We start from the raw sequence: 17,958 nt of genomic DNA, 5'->3' as shown, positions 1-17,958 counted from the left end.
GTCCAATTGTGCCCATGGCTGCTGAAGTTTACAGCCACCCACTCTCGGATCTTGCAGGCTGTGCAGTAAGAAGTAACTCCATCACTTGAGGCAGGTGCCTAATGTCCTCGTGCACAGAAGGCTTGGCTTGACTGGTAACTAAAGCTGCTTTTCAGTGCTTCCACTCATGATAGTTGCTAGAGAACCATCTTCATAGTACCTGATCACTGGCCATGCTTTTTTCTCTCTTTCGCACACAGTTCATTAATCGAAGCCATTAGTTCTCATACTGAAAATGGGGTTTTGCAAATTCAAGAAGGTGGTAATCTCAAAGTCACTCTAGCCAACATCTAAGGCAAGTAGGACTTAATGCGCTTCTGCATGCTGTGTCACGCTGGAAGCATCTGCCCTTGAAACAAATGTGCTAGATACGTGACAGAGGGGTTAATGATGACATAGGGCCCAGACAGCTGGTTAATGCCTGTGGCAGTCCAGCTTGGTATTCTCAAATACCTCACATAGTACTGCATACGATTGTACACTCCAAAATAATGCCTGCAAATCAGAAACATTGCTGAAAAACTCCATTTTGCATCCTTTTTAGGAATTCATGTAGCATCACTTGCATCCATGTAATTGGGTGAAATTTTGTAAAGTTTTCCCAAAGTGACGTTCATATAGCAGCTGCAGTTGTGATAACTCCCTCGGAGTGACGGAAATTAATTGGATGTAGCATTGAAAAAGGGAGGCTACAAACATAGGAACGCGTCTGTGTTGGCACTGTAAGAAAGCGCTTAAAAGTATAAAACAGGTCAGGAAGTGATGTGGAAGAACTGTATCTTTATTCACTGCAGTTCATAACACAGCAACAAAGCTCTGCATGTGCATCAGGTTTAGTGTAGCCTTTGAGATTGTAGCTTTTCTTCTGTTGGAATGGCACCATGTCCTTGGAAGCTGTGCCTTCAGCATGCTGGGATATTCCCACTGCTCCTCAGACAAGCAGGAAGTGCTGCGCACAAGCTTAATTAAATGTGCCAAAAAAAGAATCTCAGTTTTTTCCACTGAATTGGATTTAGAGCATTGGAGATGTCAGGAGGCAACTTCAAAATAACTGCTGGCACCAGCTTGCCTGGGTGTTTAAATGTGGGTGATGAAATGTCTTGCGTGTATTTGGAATGCCACCTGTTGCTCTTTCTTGCAGGTGACAATAGCCTATGCCAGTGGTGACCATGCAGGTAATCCAGACGCAGCCAATGACTCCTGGTGGCCGCTTCCAGTATGGAGGTGGCCCCAAATATGGGGGCTACGGAGGGGGACGCAGCCAGGCAGGAGGAACCTATGGGCCCGTTGGAGGCAGACCAGGCATGTCCTCCATGCAGAGTATAGAGTTTGATGGAAAACGCCTGCGCAAGGCCGTTGCCCGCAAGACCGTTGACTACAACACTGCTGTGGTTGAGTACCTCGAGGTGTGTGTCTGGGGCAGACTTTAAGTGTTTAGTTTTCTTTGTGAACTATCTGCGATTCTTCGTTCCTAAAGCCTGCTTCAACCTGCATGTGACTGTGCGGCGGCAGTCGCAGCTGCTGAGCGGTACCGCGGTGTCCAGACCTGGCTTCGTTTCACCTGCACCCTCCTCAAGCAATGCCCACCACTAGCGATGAGTGTTGCTTGTGGAGAGCGCCTGTGAGCAGTGGGCTTCCGCAGCCCCCGGAGGCGGTGTTGGAGCTTCGCTTACCTATGATTTCAGCATGTGTGAAATGTAGAGTTCATTGTTCTCCAAGAGTGCCCTAGCTTAGTTCTTCACTTTCTTTTGTAAAAGTACACTTTAATTATTCCCAATGTCAACTTTGGTTTAAGTTGTTTTCTAAAGCCTCTCCCAACTACAGATGTCTAGTAGCCGAGTAGGATAGTATCAAAATTTGGCATGAAATGGGTATTAAATGGGTCTGTCAGCGGCTCTCATTCTTGAATGCCATCGTGCATGCCAACGCCGTCTGGGCCACAAAGCGTGCAAATAGGCATTGTTGGCTTTTAACCAATCCCTCGTCCCTTTTTCTCCTAAGGCACTTGAGCAGAAGGGCAGCTGCCTTGTGGTTCTGGTAGATATTGGATGAGATGTAGATATTAGATAGTAGATATTGGATGAGATGGAAGCACAAAACCAAACTAGGAGCCTGCACGCCCACAGTGAAAGAGAAGAAAAACACCAGCGTGCGGCGCGAACGAGAAACATGGACTGCTATTTCATCCCCTATATCTGCAACCGTGTGGGCCACATCACACATGAAAAAGTTACTACAGAACCCATCTCATGATGACTGTTGACAGTAATGTGTCAGCATTGCATCAGTACAGGGACACAGCATATTGCCACTGAGGTGTGTATGAGGTGTGTACTGCAGCAGAGCTCTTGCGCTTCCATGGGAACACTTGGTGCCATCTGTGCCGCCGCTGCGAAGCCTGCGCATGGCCTCTAAAATGCACTGTGCGCCGGTGCCTGGGAACACTTGAGTAACATGCCATGCAGCAACCGGGCTGCTCTCTAGTGCTTCTTTCTGGAGATGCTGTGTCATCTAGCGACACTGCCATGAAGTCCGTCCCTGAGACAAGTACTGTGGCGCTGGTGCCTGTGAACGCTGAGAATTGTTCCCTCGCTTGCCACACATTCAGCGGTGCGTGCTCATTGAAGAGCAGCATACACCGTCATGGTGCAGCTTGCTGAAGCATTGACAGGAAAACCATTCATTGAAGAGCGGCACATACCCGGTGCATTTGTGGCACAGCCTGCTAATGCATTAGGTTGCTGTCCTTGTGGACCTCTGCGAGATGGGCTTGATTCCGCTCAGCATCGGATAAATACAAGTGATATTTTTGGTCATGGTGGAATGGCACATTCCTAGTATGACATGCCTAGTTACCCAAGTAGGTGTCAAGGACATTCATTGGAGACTAGCAAAGATTGAGCGGCACATACCCAGTACCCCAGGTCGGTGTCAAAGAGCTTCTTCAAACTGTAGTACCTACCATGTCCTGCATCTTACTGTGACCCATGTCAGCGTGAAAGAGGTTCGTTGAAGAGTGGCACATATGTACACATTGCTACATACTCAGCGACCCAAGTTGGTCCGATGCTTGGTTCCAAACCCTGATACCTAAAGCACAGCAGCTCGATGTGCTACCCATTGCACCACTGACTTCTCAGTGACCCAGGTAGATGGGAAAACGGTTAGGTACAAACAAACGTAGATAGATACGTAGATAGAAAGATACATACAGTCGAAACCACTTATAATGATACCGGTTTCAACAATATATCGGTAATAACAATGAGAAGCTGCTGCACCGTCAAAGTTAACTTTGGATGTTTTCCGTGGTGAAATAGCCTTCCTACAATGCCTCGATGCTGCATTATCGGTTATAACAATGAAGTCTGGCTGGTGGGTGTCCGAGCGGGAAGGTGGTGAAATGCAAAATCGTTGAAAAGAAAAGAAAACTAGAAATTCAAGCTGCCGCATGATGGGCTGCTGCTCAAGTTTACCACCATTTCTATCACCAATAGCCGCCGCGTGTTCATTTTCCAGCCTTCGCGACGTGCCTCTCTCTCGTTGCCCTTCCACCCCTCCAAACATGAATGGGCTGCACCCATAGCTCTACGACGCCCCACCCTCCGAAACACAAATGGACCGCGCCAACTGTGCTGCTCCCAGCTTGCTCACATGTTGCTCTCTGGCTCCTCATTCAGCGCAGTTCTGTCAGCAGCTTAGATGCTCTCGTTCATATTTTTTTGCATTGAAATCGTTCCTGGCCACGCGGATTCTCAGCCTCGTTTGACTTTCTGCCGAAACGGAAGATGGCTGATCCGTCCGCTGATCATTGGCAGTGCATGGCGTTGCTGGTGAAAAGAAAGTGCAGGGCTACAGATTTGGAAACTAAGTGCTTCTAACCAATGAGGCGATTATCGCGAACGTGCTTGTGTCAGATAGCGACGACGGCAGCGATGATGCGGTAGGGCAGGCTGCCTCAACCTAGTCCTTATAGGAGGCCCAGCAGATGATTCAGTCCCGTCTAGGGCTTCGTTTTCGTGAGGAACCTCCTGCTGCACTACGTGGAGCACCTGGGTGCCTTGGAGAAGCATGTAGGCTAACTTCGCGTAAAGCATGCAAGGCTGACGGACGTAGGGTTTTCTCGTGCAAGCCAGTGAGAAGCACGTGGCGAGATGCTTGTGGCGATCTCACCTCAGCGTTTCTTCTGGATTTCTCAAGCTCACAGGCTGCCCCGGCAGGCTTCTTGCAACTTTTAAAAGGCCCCTTTTGGGGCCACCAAAGCGATGCCTCGGTGGTGCTCGCATATCGTTTGCCATCCGTGACGCCCATTTGCAGTTGCTATAGCAGTGCCATTCTTTAACGCCGTCAGCCGCGGCTTGTTTCAGGCGATTGGAGCCCCCAGGTAGGAGTTAAATGAGTGAACACAATCAGCAGCCAGATGGAGGAAGGTGTTGGGGAGGACACTGGCCTACCTGCCATTATAGTTTTCTCACAACAACTCTGCCATCCCCCAATTTTGATTTCTCTCATGCAACCCGGTTATAACAATTATCGGTTATACCATTGGAATTTTCATGGCACACGAGAATTTTCATAAGTGGGTTCAACTATACATTGATACCCCCGGGAAAGTGTAAAAAGAAAGGCGAATTAGATGACCCCTACTACAGGCAGACTGACGCCAGCTCGAGCGCACAAGCTCTTCCGCATGCCTACACTGCCCCTGCCATGTGCCTCTCGCTTAACTGCTCAAGGACGCTCCATCATTAGTCGCCACACGCAAATTTTAATGTAGGATACTTCACACACTTTCCGGGGCCTATCCATTTATCTATGTTTGTTTCTATCTATGTACATTTGTATCTAACCATTTTCCTGCCTACCGGGATCACTGAGTAGTTCATGGTCGAATGAGTAGTGCATTGGGCTGCTCCACTGAGGCAACAAGGCTCGAAACCAACCATCGGACATCCTTGGGTCACTGATTATGTGGCAATGTGTGCATATGTGCTGCTCTTCGATATACTTCTTTCATGCCGACATGGGTCACTGTAAGATGCAGGACGTGGTAGGTACCGCTGTTCGAAGGAACTCCTTGACACCGACTTAGAATACTGGGTATCTGCCACTCATCTGTGTTAGTCGGCAATGAACCTCTTTGATGACAACTTAGGTAAAAAAAAAAAAAAAAAAAAAAAAAAAAAAAAAAAAAAAAAAAGAACCCACCGTGGTTGCTCAGTGGCTATGGTGTTGGGCTGCTGAGCACGAGGTCGCGGGATCGAATCCCGGCCACGGCGGCCGCATTTCGATGGGGGCGAAATGCGAAAACACCCATGTGCACGTTAAAGAACCCCAGGTGGTGGAAATTTCCGGAGTCCTCCACTACAGCGTGCCTCATAATCAGAAAGTGGTTTTGGCACGTAAAACCCCATAATTTTTTTTTTTTAAAGAGACCCTGTATATTTCTCCGATACTCAGCGAAATCGAACCCACGTCACAAGGGTGCCTCAAGGACAGCAACCCAACGCATTAGCTGGCTGCTCCATGAATGCAGTGTGTATGTGCTGCTCTTCAATAAACGTCTCGTCAACTTGAGTCACTGAATATGTGCCTCTGAGTGTGTGGAAAGTGAGGAAACAATTCGCAGTGATCGCCAGCATCGGTGCACAACACTTTTCATCTCAGAGGCCATGTATGCACTTCTTGGCAGTGCTACTATATGGTGTAGCGTGTCCAGAAAAGAAGCGCAAGAGCCCAGTTTCCACGCGACGCATTTGTCAGCGTTCGCACGCGCTGACGCACCATGCATTTCGGAGGCCACGTGCAGGCTTTGTGGTGATGGCGGTAGATGGCGCTGCGTCTTCCTGGGGGAAGTGTGAAAGAGAAGTCCCATTAAACCCAGCGGACTTATTTTCTCAGGGCACTTCGGTCCAGTCTCCGATCGACGGGGAAATTTGGTGGAGTGGACCGGCTTGGTTAGCAAGAATTGAAGAATGGCCCAAGTACTCGGCTGCCATTCTGACTATTGTGGAAGAAGAGGAGTCAGAAGAAAACACCATTAAACTCCATGCTTTAGCTACATCGGGGCACCTTGTCTTCAACTTGTCAAGACGTAGTACAGTCGCCGACTGATTTTTCGGACTCCAAAAATTCGGATATGCTCGATTATTCGGTCTGCTTCGCAGCACTGCCATTCTCCCCATAGACCATAATGCATAACAACTGCTGAAACTTCGGACATCTTGCAACCTCTCGTCTGATTTTTCCATCACAGACTCCATGCACCGACTCTGACCGGTGCATGGTTCGACTTGCTGAACACCATTTTTGTTTTGAACGGAGCCTCCTTGCTGCCCCACGAAGTGGCGCTATTGCAAATCTCCGCTCATCATCATCGTTTCTGCCTGGTTCGTAGCTACAGCAGTTCCCGCCTCAGCTTAGTAAGCCATGTCAAGACAATCCAGCAGCTAATTTGTTTCTTTCTTCGTGCTCGACGCTGCGAGTAGGCCATGTTTTTCGTTTGTGTGACTGGTGTCGGCCTGATGTTTGCTTTGAGTGCTGTGTCGAAGTCGCGGTGATGCAACGCGGCATACGGAAACATCACGTCAAGTGTCTAATGGCGCCGATAGTGCCAGCGCGGACTGCGCTGGAGAATGCTGGCAAGTGGGTGCCGGGAGGCCGAGGATTTGTCGCCTTCCGATGAGCTCCCTACTGACACCGAAAATGTTCTGCCGAGACCTGCGCAGAGGCTGCTTTGCGATTCCGGACATCGTCTCATTTGACAGTTTCACAGGTGTCGATACTGCTGTACTGACATGCGCAGAACTCGACGATGGCAAGATCATTCGTCAGGTTTCTGCTGCGCCGCCGGACGATGACTTCGAGTGGGAAGATGACGCACTATGTGCTACACTGCCGTCGGATGCGGAGCATGTACAAGCAGTGACTGTGCTTTCAGCCGCCTGTAGTGACCGTATGACCCTCTCCGAGATTCAGGCTTATCTGATTGCACGTAAATGGAACAGCATGCAATGGCGCATTCACAATTTCTTCAAGCCTACTGACGAGCCTGTATAAGTGTGTGGAAATAAAGGATTTCTTTTTTTTTTTTTTCTTAATCTGCTTTTTCTGACACCTGTTTATTCGGACATTTCCGCAGTCCCCTTGAGGTTCGAATAAATGGTAGGCGACTGTACTTGGTTGTGGGTGCTAAGGGTCTCACCATGGATTCTGAGGTTTGTCGCAGCCTGCCATGGCCTGCCAATATTAAAAAACACCTAACATCGGCGGAGCTTGCCACTTTGGAAAAGTATAGGCTTTTCACTGCCCAAAAGCAGCAATTTGACTTTGAATTATCAGCGCTCCAGGCAGGACAAGACCTCCACGAGGTGTGGAGAATCAGATTTGTACCCCTTTTTTGCAAAGGAGAATGGTTTTCTGCAGATCTAAACAAGACTCGGGAATGTCGTGGACCAGGACTGCATCAAGCACCTGGTCCTGCTTCCCGGTGATTACCGTGTCTGAACTCATCATCGCTACATGCTTGTACTGGAGGTTTTTTCACAGAGTCCCAACGACCATCGCAGAACTCTGAGAGTGCTTCTGGGTGACAAAGGCAAAGCAGTGTGTAAAGAGAGTAATCGGGCGGTGTACTTGGCGTGCCCGCTTAAGGACCAAGCCTGCAACGGCTCCAATGATGTTGCTACCTGTGGACTGAGTGAATGTTTCAAAACCATTTGACGTTGTTGATGTGGATTTTACTGGCCCAATATACCTGAAAAGTGAGCCTACACAGAAATCCTACATCGTGTTGTTCATTTGCTCGGTAGTTTGTACTATCCACCTAGAGCTTGTCTTGCGCTCAACGGGCGACTGTTTACTAGAGGTTCCAGCATTTTGTTGCATGTCGTGGATTTTCTGTGGTAATTTACTCTGACAATGCTCTGTGCTTTAAGCGTGCTTCTCGTAAAATTCGTACTTCGTATGACACTGTTCAGGGACGCGAGGTTGGCGATCACCTGTATCGCATTATGTGGAAATTCACTGCCGATTGTGCTCCTTGGTAAGGTGGATTTCAGAAGCAAATGGTGCGGTCAGTTAAAGACAGTTTGAGGAATGTGCTAGGGCGGTCACTTCTAGATTATGATCACATTAGTACGGTCCAAACAGAAATAGAAACGATCATAAGCAGTAGACCACTGACGTATTCATATCCTGCCCCAGAGGAACCAGAAGTCTTTGGCACCTGTTCATTTCTTGCATGGCAAACAATTGACAGCATTTTCCAACTTACAAATTGTAGCCGTAGTGCCTAGCTCCCATACTGAGCTGCTTAAAACGTGGATACAGGGTCAAGAAATGCAAAAATATTTTTTGGCATCGCTGGTACAAGGAATTATTTAATACTCCTCAGAAGCACTCATAGTAGACTAGTGTCAGACATCACTAACATTACTGAAGGCAATACGTTGTAGTGCAAAACAAATACGGGCCCAGACTGTGGTGGAAACTCACACATGTCCTGGAGAACATTGCGCATAAACGGTGGGCACATGTCGCCTAAAGCTTGGAAATGGCAAAGTGGTCACGTGGCCTGTACAACATTTACGCTTCGGAGAAATGCACCCATAGCACTCCAGGCCATGACTGTTAATAGAAAGAAAGAACAATGAAGTTCTTCCTCTTCTTGCGGAAATAAACGCCTGCGTAAGACGTGCTGCTCTCGGCTCTTTGGGCATATTGTCCTTAACCGTGCTTGAAGCCTAGTCTACCCGACAATAACGTTTTTGAACTTTACACAGGCCTCATACATAACTCATTTTTATGGTGGCAATATATTGTGTTGCTATATTGATTCAGTGCAAACACATTACCATCGATAGATGCTTTAAAAAAAAAATTGGTGTCTCTATTTTCGATACCACAGTGTCTGTGGCTTCTATCGTTATGACCACCTGTCGGCTCTGTGCAGCTTATATATAAATTGCATTTGATTTAAAGGGAGAAACTATATTACAAAGTTCCTACTAACAAACTATTGTCATATTTTGGCGCGGTCCGCTTGTTACATATGCTGAGGCATAGTGGATGCATTGCCTCATTATGATGAAGTTCGTTGCAAGTCAGCTTGACTGTACTCTGGCCTGTGTTTAATTGCCTACCTGATGAGGATAAGCACATTGGTGGGCCTCTTCGCTTTTCCACTTCTGGCTACCCGCGGGCTGCCAAGCTAGCCAAAGCGCCTTCGTTTTTCTCTGGTTGCTCCACCCACCGTGCCATGCACTTCCGCCGGATGTGCATTTTATTTGGGCTGACTGTTCATGCTACCCGCGGGCTGCCAGAACCAGCCAGGACAATTTTAGTCGGGCATCTCTCTGGAAGTTCTCTGGAGAGCAGATTACTAAAAGAGGTGATGGGCGCTTGCCGGCATTTTTGTGGGGACTTGACAGATTGCAACACGGGCGCTTGAGGACTTAAATTTACCTCGCTCAGCCAACTGTCTATGGTCATCTTTGGATTTCCTTACTTCTAGCGTTATCTTCTTAGGTTCTAACGCGCTGTTCCGCATTGCAAGGCGGTGCGATACGAGCAGCGGTGAACTGTTTGAAGCTTTTGTGTGTGTATGTGTTTGCGTCTCATGAAGCCTTCTTCCTAGCAGTGATAACTGCACCACGCTCTCTTGCGTGTATGTTATCTGCATTGTGTTCCACGTAAGTTGTAGGTGCTCATTCACACACACTGCGGTACATTTTCGGTTCATCTTTCTCTGGTGGTCTTCCTTTTCACATATCTTGTGGATGTATGTGGCGATATCTCCTTTTTCTGCAGTTAGCAAAGGCATTGCAGCTAACCCGTGTTCGCTCCATCTCTCCGTCGTATGCTTGGGTGGCAGCTCGAAACAGATATGTGTTCAAACTGCAGGCCGTTGATGTTAAAATGCACTGGTTGGGTACAGTAGGCCCACATACAGTAGGTACATGTACATTAGCTTATTGCTCTCATAATCGCGACCCATATTGTTTTTCGTGTGAAACTTTTCGTTGGTCACAGGCGGCGTGCATTTTCATGCGCCAGCCGCATCCCCAGCTCCTTAGGGTCGAAATGAGAAGCACCATCAGCTGAAACAAACTCTGAAATCGAAGCCCAAGCAGGTATTAGACGTATTCAATATCCTGCTCTTTCATGTCTTGCCAAGTGATGACACAACGCCAACTCATCAATGTCGCTGGTGGACGACATCATCGCTGCAAGCAGGGATCCTTGAGCGATCGCTTCCGGGTATATAATCATTTATGCACAATTTCACGTGTTGGCATCGAGGGCATTGGAGACCGTCTGTTGCTCTGTGCAAGGTGACATTGGCGGAGTGTGTGTCCTGTGTCGAGTTGTGCGAAATCTCTTGAAAGGGATCATATCCCTTGGGGTAACTTTATATATTTTCAAGCTGGCAACGCATAAATGGGCCGACTACGCCGAGTGCGTGCCGGTCTTGCCGGCACTGCCATGCTGGTAGCATGTTTACATTTATTCCGCGGCCAGCTGCCCTCACACCGGCGTTTGGTTTTGCAAACTTCGGGCAGCTGCGGGTTGTCTTGGGATCCGAGCCCATGCGACTTCCTATCGGGACCGGAACTAGTTGGCTGCCATCTGTCTGCCAGCGGGCTGCCAGAACTCCAAAAAATCAAAGAGGCCCAGTGTCTGAGTGGGCCAGCTTCGTCCCATCAGCCAGTGAAGTATTTGTGACGTGTAATTTTGCACTTGCCTAGCATAATGGTTGAGTCATGTTGACTTGCAACATTTGCACTTGTGTGTATGCAGAATCGTGTATGGCAGAGGGACTATCGGGACGCAAGAGCCCTGCAGCCGGATTCGGGTTACTACACCAGGGTGAGTAATGTTTGACTCACCGGGAAAGGTTCCAGAGTACAGCGTTCCATGCCCCATGCCACTGAGTGGGCCAGCACTGGTCACCTGGATCATGCTTCTGTCGTCAGCCACTGATTTGGAAAGGTGGTGTACGGTCATGGCACCTTGCTAGCATTGGGTACATCGCAGGCAAGTGATACAGCTTCGCGCTAAATTGTAGTATGCACAAACTGGTAACTACTAATTTGCGGCTTTTTGGTGATGCGACACCTGGCCACAAAGTATGGAAACCTTGAGGTGGTGACTTTTTTCTGGTATTATTGTTCTTTTGGTTTAGGATATTGGGGTCTGGTGGGAAGTTTTTCGAGATAGGTGAAAACCAACATGGTATTGACATCACAGTGGGAAGAAATTGTGACTTTAAATGTTATTTGGAGACCTCAGCTTTAGAGTTAACAAGGGTTCACTATACCTGGCCTTTCTGCTGTAACACTTGCGGCAGCACACATTGTGGAGTGCAGCGAAATTGTGCGCAGTCCTCGCTTGTTACATTTCCTGTCATTCAGCGTTGTAGCTGCTTCTAATCAACTGATGCCTACAGCAATTGAGCACCTGTTCAAGAAGTGAACCAACGGTCTGCAATAGAATTGACTGTGATGGAAGCCTGCACTTGTTGGTTTGACATGAGCAGTGGTAAGTAGTATGAAGGACATGGATGAAAAGAAAACATAAGGCACAGGCACTACATGCGTCTTGCATCCCCCTTTTGTTCATGTGCGTTGTGCTGCTTCACTATTCCCAAAGTGCAGTAGGAATCACCATAGGGTGCAATTCTTGCAGCCTAACAACTAATCTAGCTTGTTCTACACTTCTACTGCTCCCTGGTCAAGCACCTGCCAAGGCATTTTGCAGCAGTAAAAATTGATTTCACCTCTGACTCTACAACGTTGTTCATAAGGGCCTGTGTTTGAATAGGGGCCCATATTTACATGGTTCTGCTGCACCCCCGATTGTCAAGTGCAGTTAGTGAAACCTCGTTACTACGAACACCACATTAAACCTTTCAGATTAACAAGCTTTTCAGAAATCCCCTGCTGACTTCTTATGGTTTCAGTGTAAAAACATTTCAGTACTACCAACTTCAGAATACCAAACTTTTCAGAATAATGATCGTTATTCAGTTTCCGTGTCATGTTAGCAACGCCTCAGCATTATGAACTGGGGAAATCTGGGGATTCTTAGTTTTCAGTGTATCCCTCACGGCAGCCGAAACAGTGGGCCAGCAGACAAGGCGCAGAAAGCGAGTGCCGCAGCACACTGGTTTGGAAGACCTTAGATGGCACTGAACAAAAGTGCTCCATAATTTTTAAAAAATCTATTGTGGAGGCGATGACGCATCAGGTTTTGCGAACACATGCTTCACCGAGGCAAGTGTCACTCACCAACAGAGGTGCATCTCTTCCTTCCTTCACCCTTCTTTCTGCGCACGCCTCTTTCTTTCGCGTTTCTTTCTGCGGCCATCCTAGCTATGCGCAGAGAAATGTAACATCTGTACTTGCAGGGATGCCACACGGTCGCCACACTTTGCACTTCGCACTTTGTTTAAGTGGATTTGTGCTTTGAAATAGTTCAGGTGTCCCCCTCGAGTGAGACTGTTGCAAAGTCCACAGCAAGCAAAGTGGAAAACAAACAAACAAACAGTTCGCTTTGGAGGCAACGTGGAGCTTGCTTTTTGTCAGTAGTTTTCTCAGTGTCAATATTTGCTTTTTGCGTCACTCTTATTACATGGTGCTTTGGTGGTGTGTGGCTGCGGAATCTATTAACAATAGCAACAACGCAGGCCGAGAGCCAACAGTGACATTCTCGTGGAGAGCTCAAACAGTGAAAACTTATGAACTGATGGGTTGGTGGACAGAATGGCTAGTTTTGAGGCCTTCACTATAACAATCTTTCAGAATAACGAACTATTTTTGGTGGTCCCGCGCACTTCGCTTTATTGAAATTCAACTTTATAGTATTACCGTCCAAATATTTAAAAAATCGCTTGGTGCCGATTCTACCGCGCACATCAAGTAATGAAACCCAAGTCGACATGTATCATGTTGAAACAACTTTATGGAGCATACATAATCACACAGATGCGCACACAGCTGAATCTCAGTGGCTAGTTGCTGTCAGAATCTGACGACGCCTCCTTTTCGCTATCTACCAACCACAGAAAGTAACCTTCAGTTCCATCTAATGCATTAGTAATGCCACACTTTAAAGCAAACCGGAAAATGGCAACCACAATCCAAGGCATAAAAAACAATCTCTATTTTATGGCACTGTGGCTAGCTATCTTGCATTGAGCTTTTCTTATTAAGATTCAGTCACATTTTTAAAATTTTAACTAGGATTACCTTATTTGCCGTTCCGTAATTCGCACCATGGTATAAGTATCACCGCTCTGAAATTGGCAGTTTTTCTGAAAAGAAAGAACATGTATAAGTCGCACTGGTCTATAAGATGCACCTGTCCATACGGTGAGTGATTTTAAAAAATACACTGACATTTCATTTTGTGAACGCGGGTCACGCACACGCAGTGATATGGACACTCCAGGCGCAATTCTGCCCTTGGGGTCACTGAGGTGTTCTGTATAAAGTCCACGGGCGATAACGTCATGATCGCGTGCTGTATGCTGTATGTGCGAGTGAAAATGTGCGATGGGGAGCCGAATCGCGCACAAGGAACGAAAGCGGGAAGGAAGTGCATGAGGGAGGATAAGGAGTGGCTTGTACTCTTGAAAGCGATCTGCATTTGCGACGACTTCGCAGTTGGTCGACTTGCGGTTGGCCTTCTTGCATTGCTGCTCTTTTTCTGGCACAGTGCTCGACAACTCGATCACAAGAAGAACCCAGTACCTCGATAGCGTGCACGCAACCCTTGGCAGAGGAGGCCAACCCAGCTTGCTTGACGTCGCCATAGCATCGAATCTAAGTTTGACAGCACCTTCCCCCCCCCCCCCAAAAAAAAAGACATATAAGTTGCATTGTTCTGTAAGATACACCAGCGAAAAATTAAGCAAAAAAAGTTTGACTTATGCACCAAAAAATGCGGTAGTTATGATAGTAACCCACATGCAAATTTGAACACACCTTTTATTCAAGAAAGGTGCATGTGAGAATCGTGCAAATATGTTGTTCAAGACACTTTTGCTGTGCAATATGCTTTCCTACGTGTTTCATTTAGCAACCATATTTTTTGAATTTATAACTATGGCCCAGCACATCATCGTGGGAAAGGGCTGAGAATGAAAGGCGGCCGCAAGGGGCCGCCGGAGTGCTGAGCAGCACTCAAGAAGAGGCACGCATACTTTTTAACGTAGTCAAAACGCGAGGACAACTGGTTACAACAGGAGGTCGGTTCTGAAACCCAGCAAAACAGTCTGCCTGGCTCATTGCGCATGTACGATGATCAGCTATTTGAGGGAGGAGGTGGGGATCAGAGCTAACTTTTTTGTTCTTTGACCTAGAGCAACCAAATTTGGCAGCCACACTCGAAAGTGTCCGAAATAAAGAAATGTGCAGTTTCATTGCAACACCTTGACTAGTTTTCAAGTTACAAAATGTTACAAGTGTTCCGCTGTGGAAAACCTGGCACTGTAACGAAACATGCCAGCTGTAGTTTTAATCTTTGCTCAGAAGAGCAATACAGGGTACAACAGTTCCAAAAATTTTATAACTGCTTTATTTCTTTTATTTTTTACACAGAACATCGTGTTCAATTTTACTAATTGTACCAGAACTTGTCATTCACAATTAGCACGCTGAGAAAGAACTACGCCCTCAGCAAGATATTGAAGACTGTCATACCCTCAAGCAAACTTCAGGGAATACATAAAAACAAACGGGATCAAAATTGGTCCAGGCAATCCTATGCTACCCTTTCCACAGACAACACAGAATGCCCAAAACACACTTTTGAGAAAATGTCTCTCAAAGTTTTTGGAGCAGTTCACATCTCTCAAAATGCACCAGGATTGTAATTTTTGCGGTCTTTGCTTACAGGGGACTCTTTGGGTCTCTGCCATTTGATTCGCACAGTTCGTGGTGCCGACACGCGAAGTACCTAGCCGCGCAGTCCGAGGTACCGATGCATGAAATGCCTAGATGCGGGCTCGAGGAGTCGACGCCCGATGTACGTAGTCGCGCACTTAGAGGCGCCAATGCACAAAATGCTTAGGCGAGGGTCCGAGATGCTCGCGCGCAGTGTGCTTGATCGCTGAGTTGGAGACTCCTGTGCGCGAAATGCTTAGCGGCGGGTCTGAGGATTGCGTGCGCGATGTGCTTTGTCACGAATTCCGAAACACCGAGTGCTGAAAGGCTTAGCCGCGTGTCCGGATTCCATGCGCGAATCTTGGTCGCGATGCCCGCGTCGCCGATGCTCGGTATGCTTAGCCATGGCTCTGACACGTCTACAAACGTAGGGATCGGCCACGCTACTGCTATGTCCGTGTAGCACTCGTTTTGACACGTCGAGGTTACGGCGAGTGGAAACATCCAGACTTCCGAGGTGCAAAGAGCCGAGCAGACGACACGAGCACCGGACCAATGGCGAACCACGCTGGAGTCACGTGGCGGGCGCTGCCAACCGCAGACTCCGGAACTACCTTCAATCATTTGCTTTTTGTGTGCTTGTTTCTGTGTGGAGGAGGTAGCTGAAGCGGCAGGTTTGAAGATGGAGAAATGCGCTTTCCAACAAGACCAAGATGGCGGCGCTCGGTTGCACCATTCCGTAGATATTGTTGCTTGAAAAATGCTGTTCTTTCTTGATTTCCACGAAATTTTTCGCCGCCTTGGCTGATAAAACAAATCTTTTAGGGCACTTCTACGTGGTTTACAGTGATGATATTTCGGAATCAGATAGAGAAAGAGTAATAGAAATTGAAAATCTGATTTTCAAAAATTAGATTTTTTTGCCATTTTTCGCTATGCGAAAGCTGTGTCCTCCCTTAAAGAGTGTTGCTGGTATTGTAATGGACAAGCAGCAGGGCATGTTCACGCTTGATTCGTGTTGAAGTGCTCCGATCACGTCACAGCTCGTATCCATACTGGCTAGTTTGCTTCCTCAGTGTGTCCATTTAATGTTATCTGGAATAAAAATGTGGAACAAGTACTTGAACATGCGTAAAGTGCACTGCAGTCTTGTGTCCGGGTGACTCAGAATTTTGGGGTTGGCATTAGAAAGGCTGTTCCGTGGTGCAAGCGACTTGCACTATTCGTGAGCAAAAAATAACTCAACTTTTGTGCTTTCGAAATGGCCTTGGAGAAGCGAATTGGTAAGTTCTCGCTTCTCACAATTTTGGGGAAACTGTCCGAGATGTGCGGTGTTCTCAGATAATCGCCGAAATACCGGTATATGGAACTATTTCGCGATCCCCTTCGAGTTCCTTATATCTGGGATCGACTGCATACAAAATGCAGTAGAACCTCAATCATACGTTCCGAAAAGAAAGAGAGAAAGAAAGTGTACTAACCAAAAAAAAACAACTTATGATCCGAAGTGACTACAAATTTGACACTCAACTGTAGTTGACAGCTATGTAATACAAATGGTTGCGCATGAGATGCACATTAAGCTGGTAGGGCTTCGGGGGTTGGCGGGAGGCATGTTTTGTTGTTTTCCTATTGCATAGTGTTTTAAGATGGCGATGAGGAACCGAAACGAGATTGAGCTGCGCATTGCCTGCAGCAGAGAACAGCAGCACGTTTGGATTATCACCTACTAAAGGCATGAAGTACGCTATCAACAGCACTGCACTTCATGCCCTGTAAAACAGATAGGTGAAGGTGCTTATCGCAATAGGTTTGGCGGCGATAGCTGTGAATGCGGCGTGTGGTGACGCGGGCAGAGATTTGCTTGTACCGGAATAAGAAACCGAGTGTGTGCCAGCATTTTTACGTGAGAAGGGCGGGCCGCCAAGTATTGCATTGGAGCTGATGCAGCAGGCGGCTACTGTTCTCAATCGCACACGCCTCGTGCCTTTTCTTGTTTGCATGGGATCTATAGCAGCCAGAAAACGTATCATGTGATCTCAGTTTAGCGATGTACTGAACGTTGGTGCCGAAAAATTGTGTTTTCCGGCAACGTATGAACCAGTAAAATATAAACGTAAGGGGGGCTGGGAACCGCCACGGTTGCTTAGTGGCTATGGTGTTGAGCTCCTAAGCACGAGGTCGCGGGCTCGAATCCCGGCCAGGGCAGCCGCATTTCGGTGGGGGCGAAATGCGAAAACATCCGTGTACTTAGATTTAGGTGCATGTTAAAGAACCCCAGGCGGCCTAATTTCTGGAGTCCCCCACTACCGCATGCCTCATAATCAGAAAGTGGTTTTGGCACGTGAAATTCCATAATTAAAAGAAATAATAAATGTAACTCTATTGGGTCATTCTTTGAGTTTGCGATCGCGAACGTTGGCGCCTGCAAATTGTACGGAACAGGATCATATCAATAAAGTTCAGCCGTACGTGTGACTTGAGGAAAGGTTTGTACTGGTTGAACCGAGCATTACATAAACCAGAGGGGGCGAGAACACAAAGATAAGGTAGCCTCGAGAGAGGATGGTCATTTAGCCCATCATTGCAGTAGATGTGGTTGTGTTTCACTATTTAGCTTCGTAACAATTCTTGGCCAGGGCAAAAGGCAAATTGCCAAAGAAGTTTTTTAAGTCTTGCAGACTAAGAAGCACAATCACATATGTACTCGTGTACCATCACTTGCCTCAAAGGGTCCCTGAAACGCTTTTTGAACATAGTAAGAAAGCATTGCCGATTTAGCCAACATAGTATAACAGCAACGTGCTGTGTAAAGTAGATGCCACGACTGCCCTGGGGTGCTGCGACGAGCCCTCCCACTGGTGAGGCGCTCCACTTTTGGGAGAAGCCACCCTTGCCACCTGTAGCTTCCAGCACACGAGCGGAGACAAAAGGAAGCCGCTCATTGGTGTGATGGCGACGTCTAGCAGCACTTATGTCTACTTGAAAGATTTGAAACATTTTTGCAGTAGGAGAGAAGCAAGCTCCTTTA

The 17,958-nt window shown here is 47.3% G+C and overlaps 1 protein-coding gene across 6 annotated transcripts in view; it reads left to right on the top strand.

Moving 5' to 3' along the window:
• The window catches only part of Wdr33 (WD repeat domain 33), a 236,654-nt gene that overhangs the window by 4,706 nt on the left and 213,990 nt on the right, over positions 1–17,958 (top strand). For 5 of the 6 annotated variants that reach the window (XM_075686980.1, XM_075686982.1, XM_075686979.1 and 2 more), the window contains 2 exons: positions 1,181–1,445; positions 10,840–10,908. In XM_075686980.1, coding sequence (XP_075543095.1) covers positions 1,194–1,445; positions 10,840–10,908 — 321 coding nt within the window. In that variant the 5' untranslated portion in view covers positions 1,181–1,193. Of the gene's footprint in view, positions 1–57; positions 135–1,180; positions 1,446–10,839; positions 10,909–17,958 lie in introns of all 6 variants that reach the window. The other variant, XM_075686977.1, reaches the window with a different exon arrangement.

The sequence above is a fragment of the Dermacentor variabilis genome, chromosome 3 (genome assembly GCF_050947875.1).
Source record: "Dermacentor variabilis isolate Ectoservices chromosome 3, ASM5094787v1, whole genome shotgun sequence".
Lineage (NCBI taxonomy): Eukaryota > Metazoa > Arthropoda > Arachnida > Ixodida > Ixodidae > Dermacentor > Dermacentor variabilis.
Note: the sequence above shows the minus strand (reverse complement) of the source record. Positions and strands in the feature narration are given on the sequence as shown.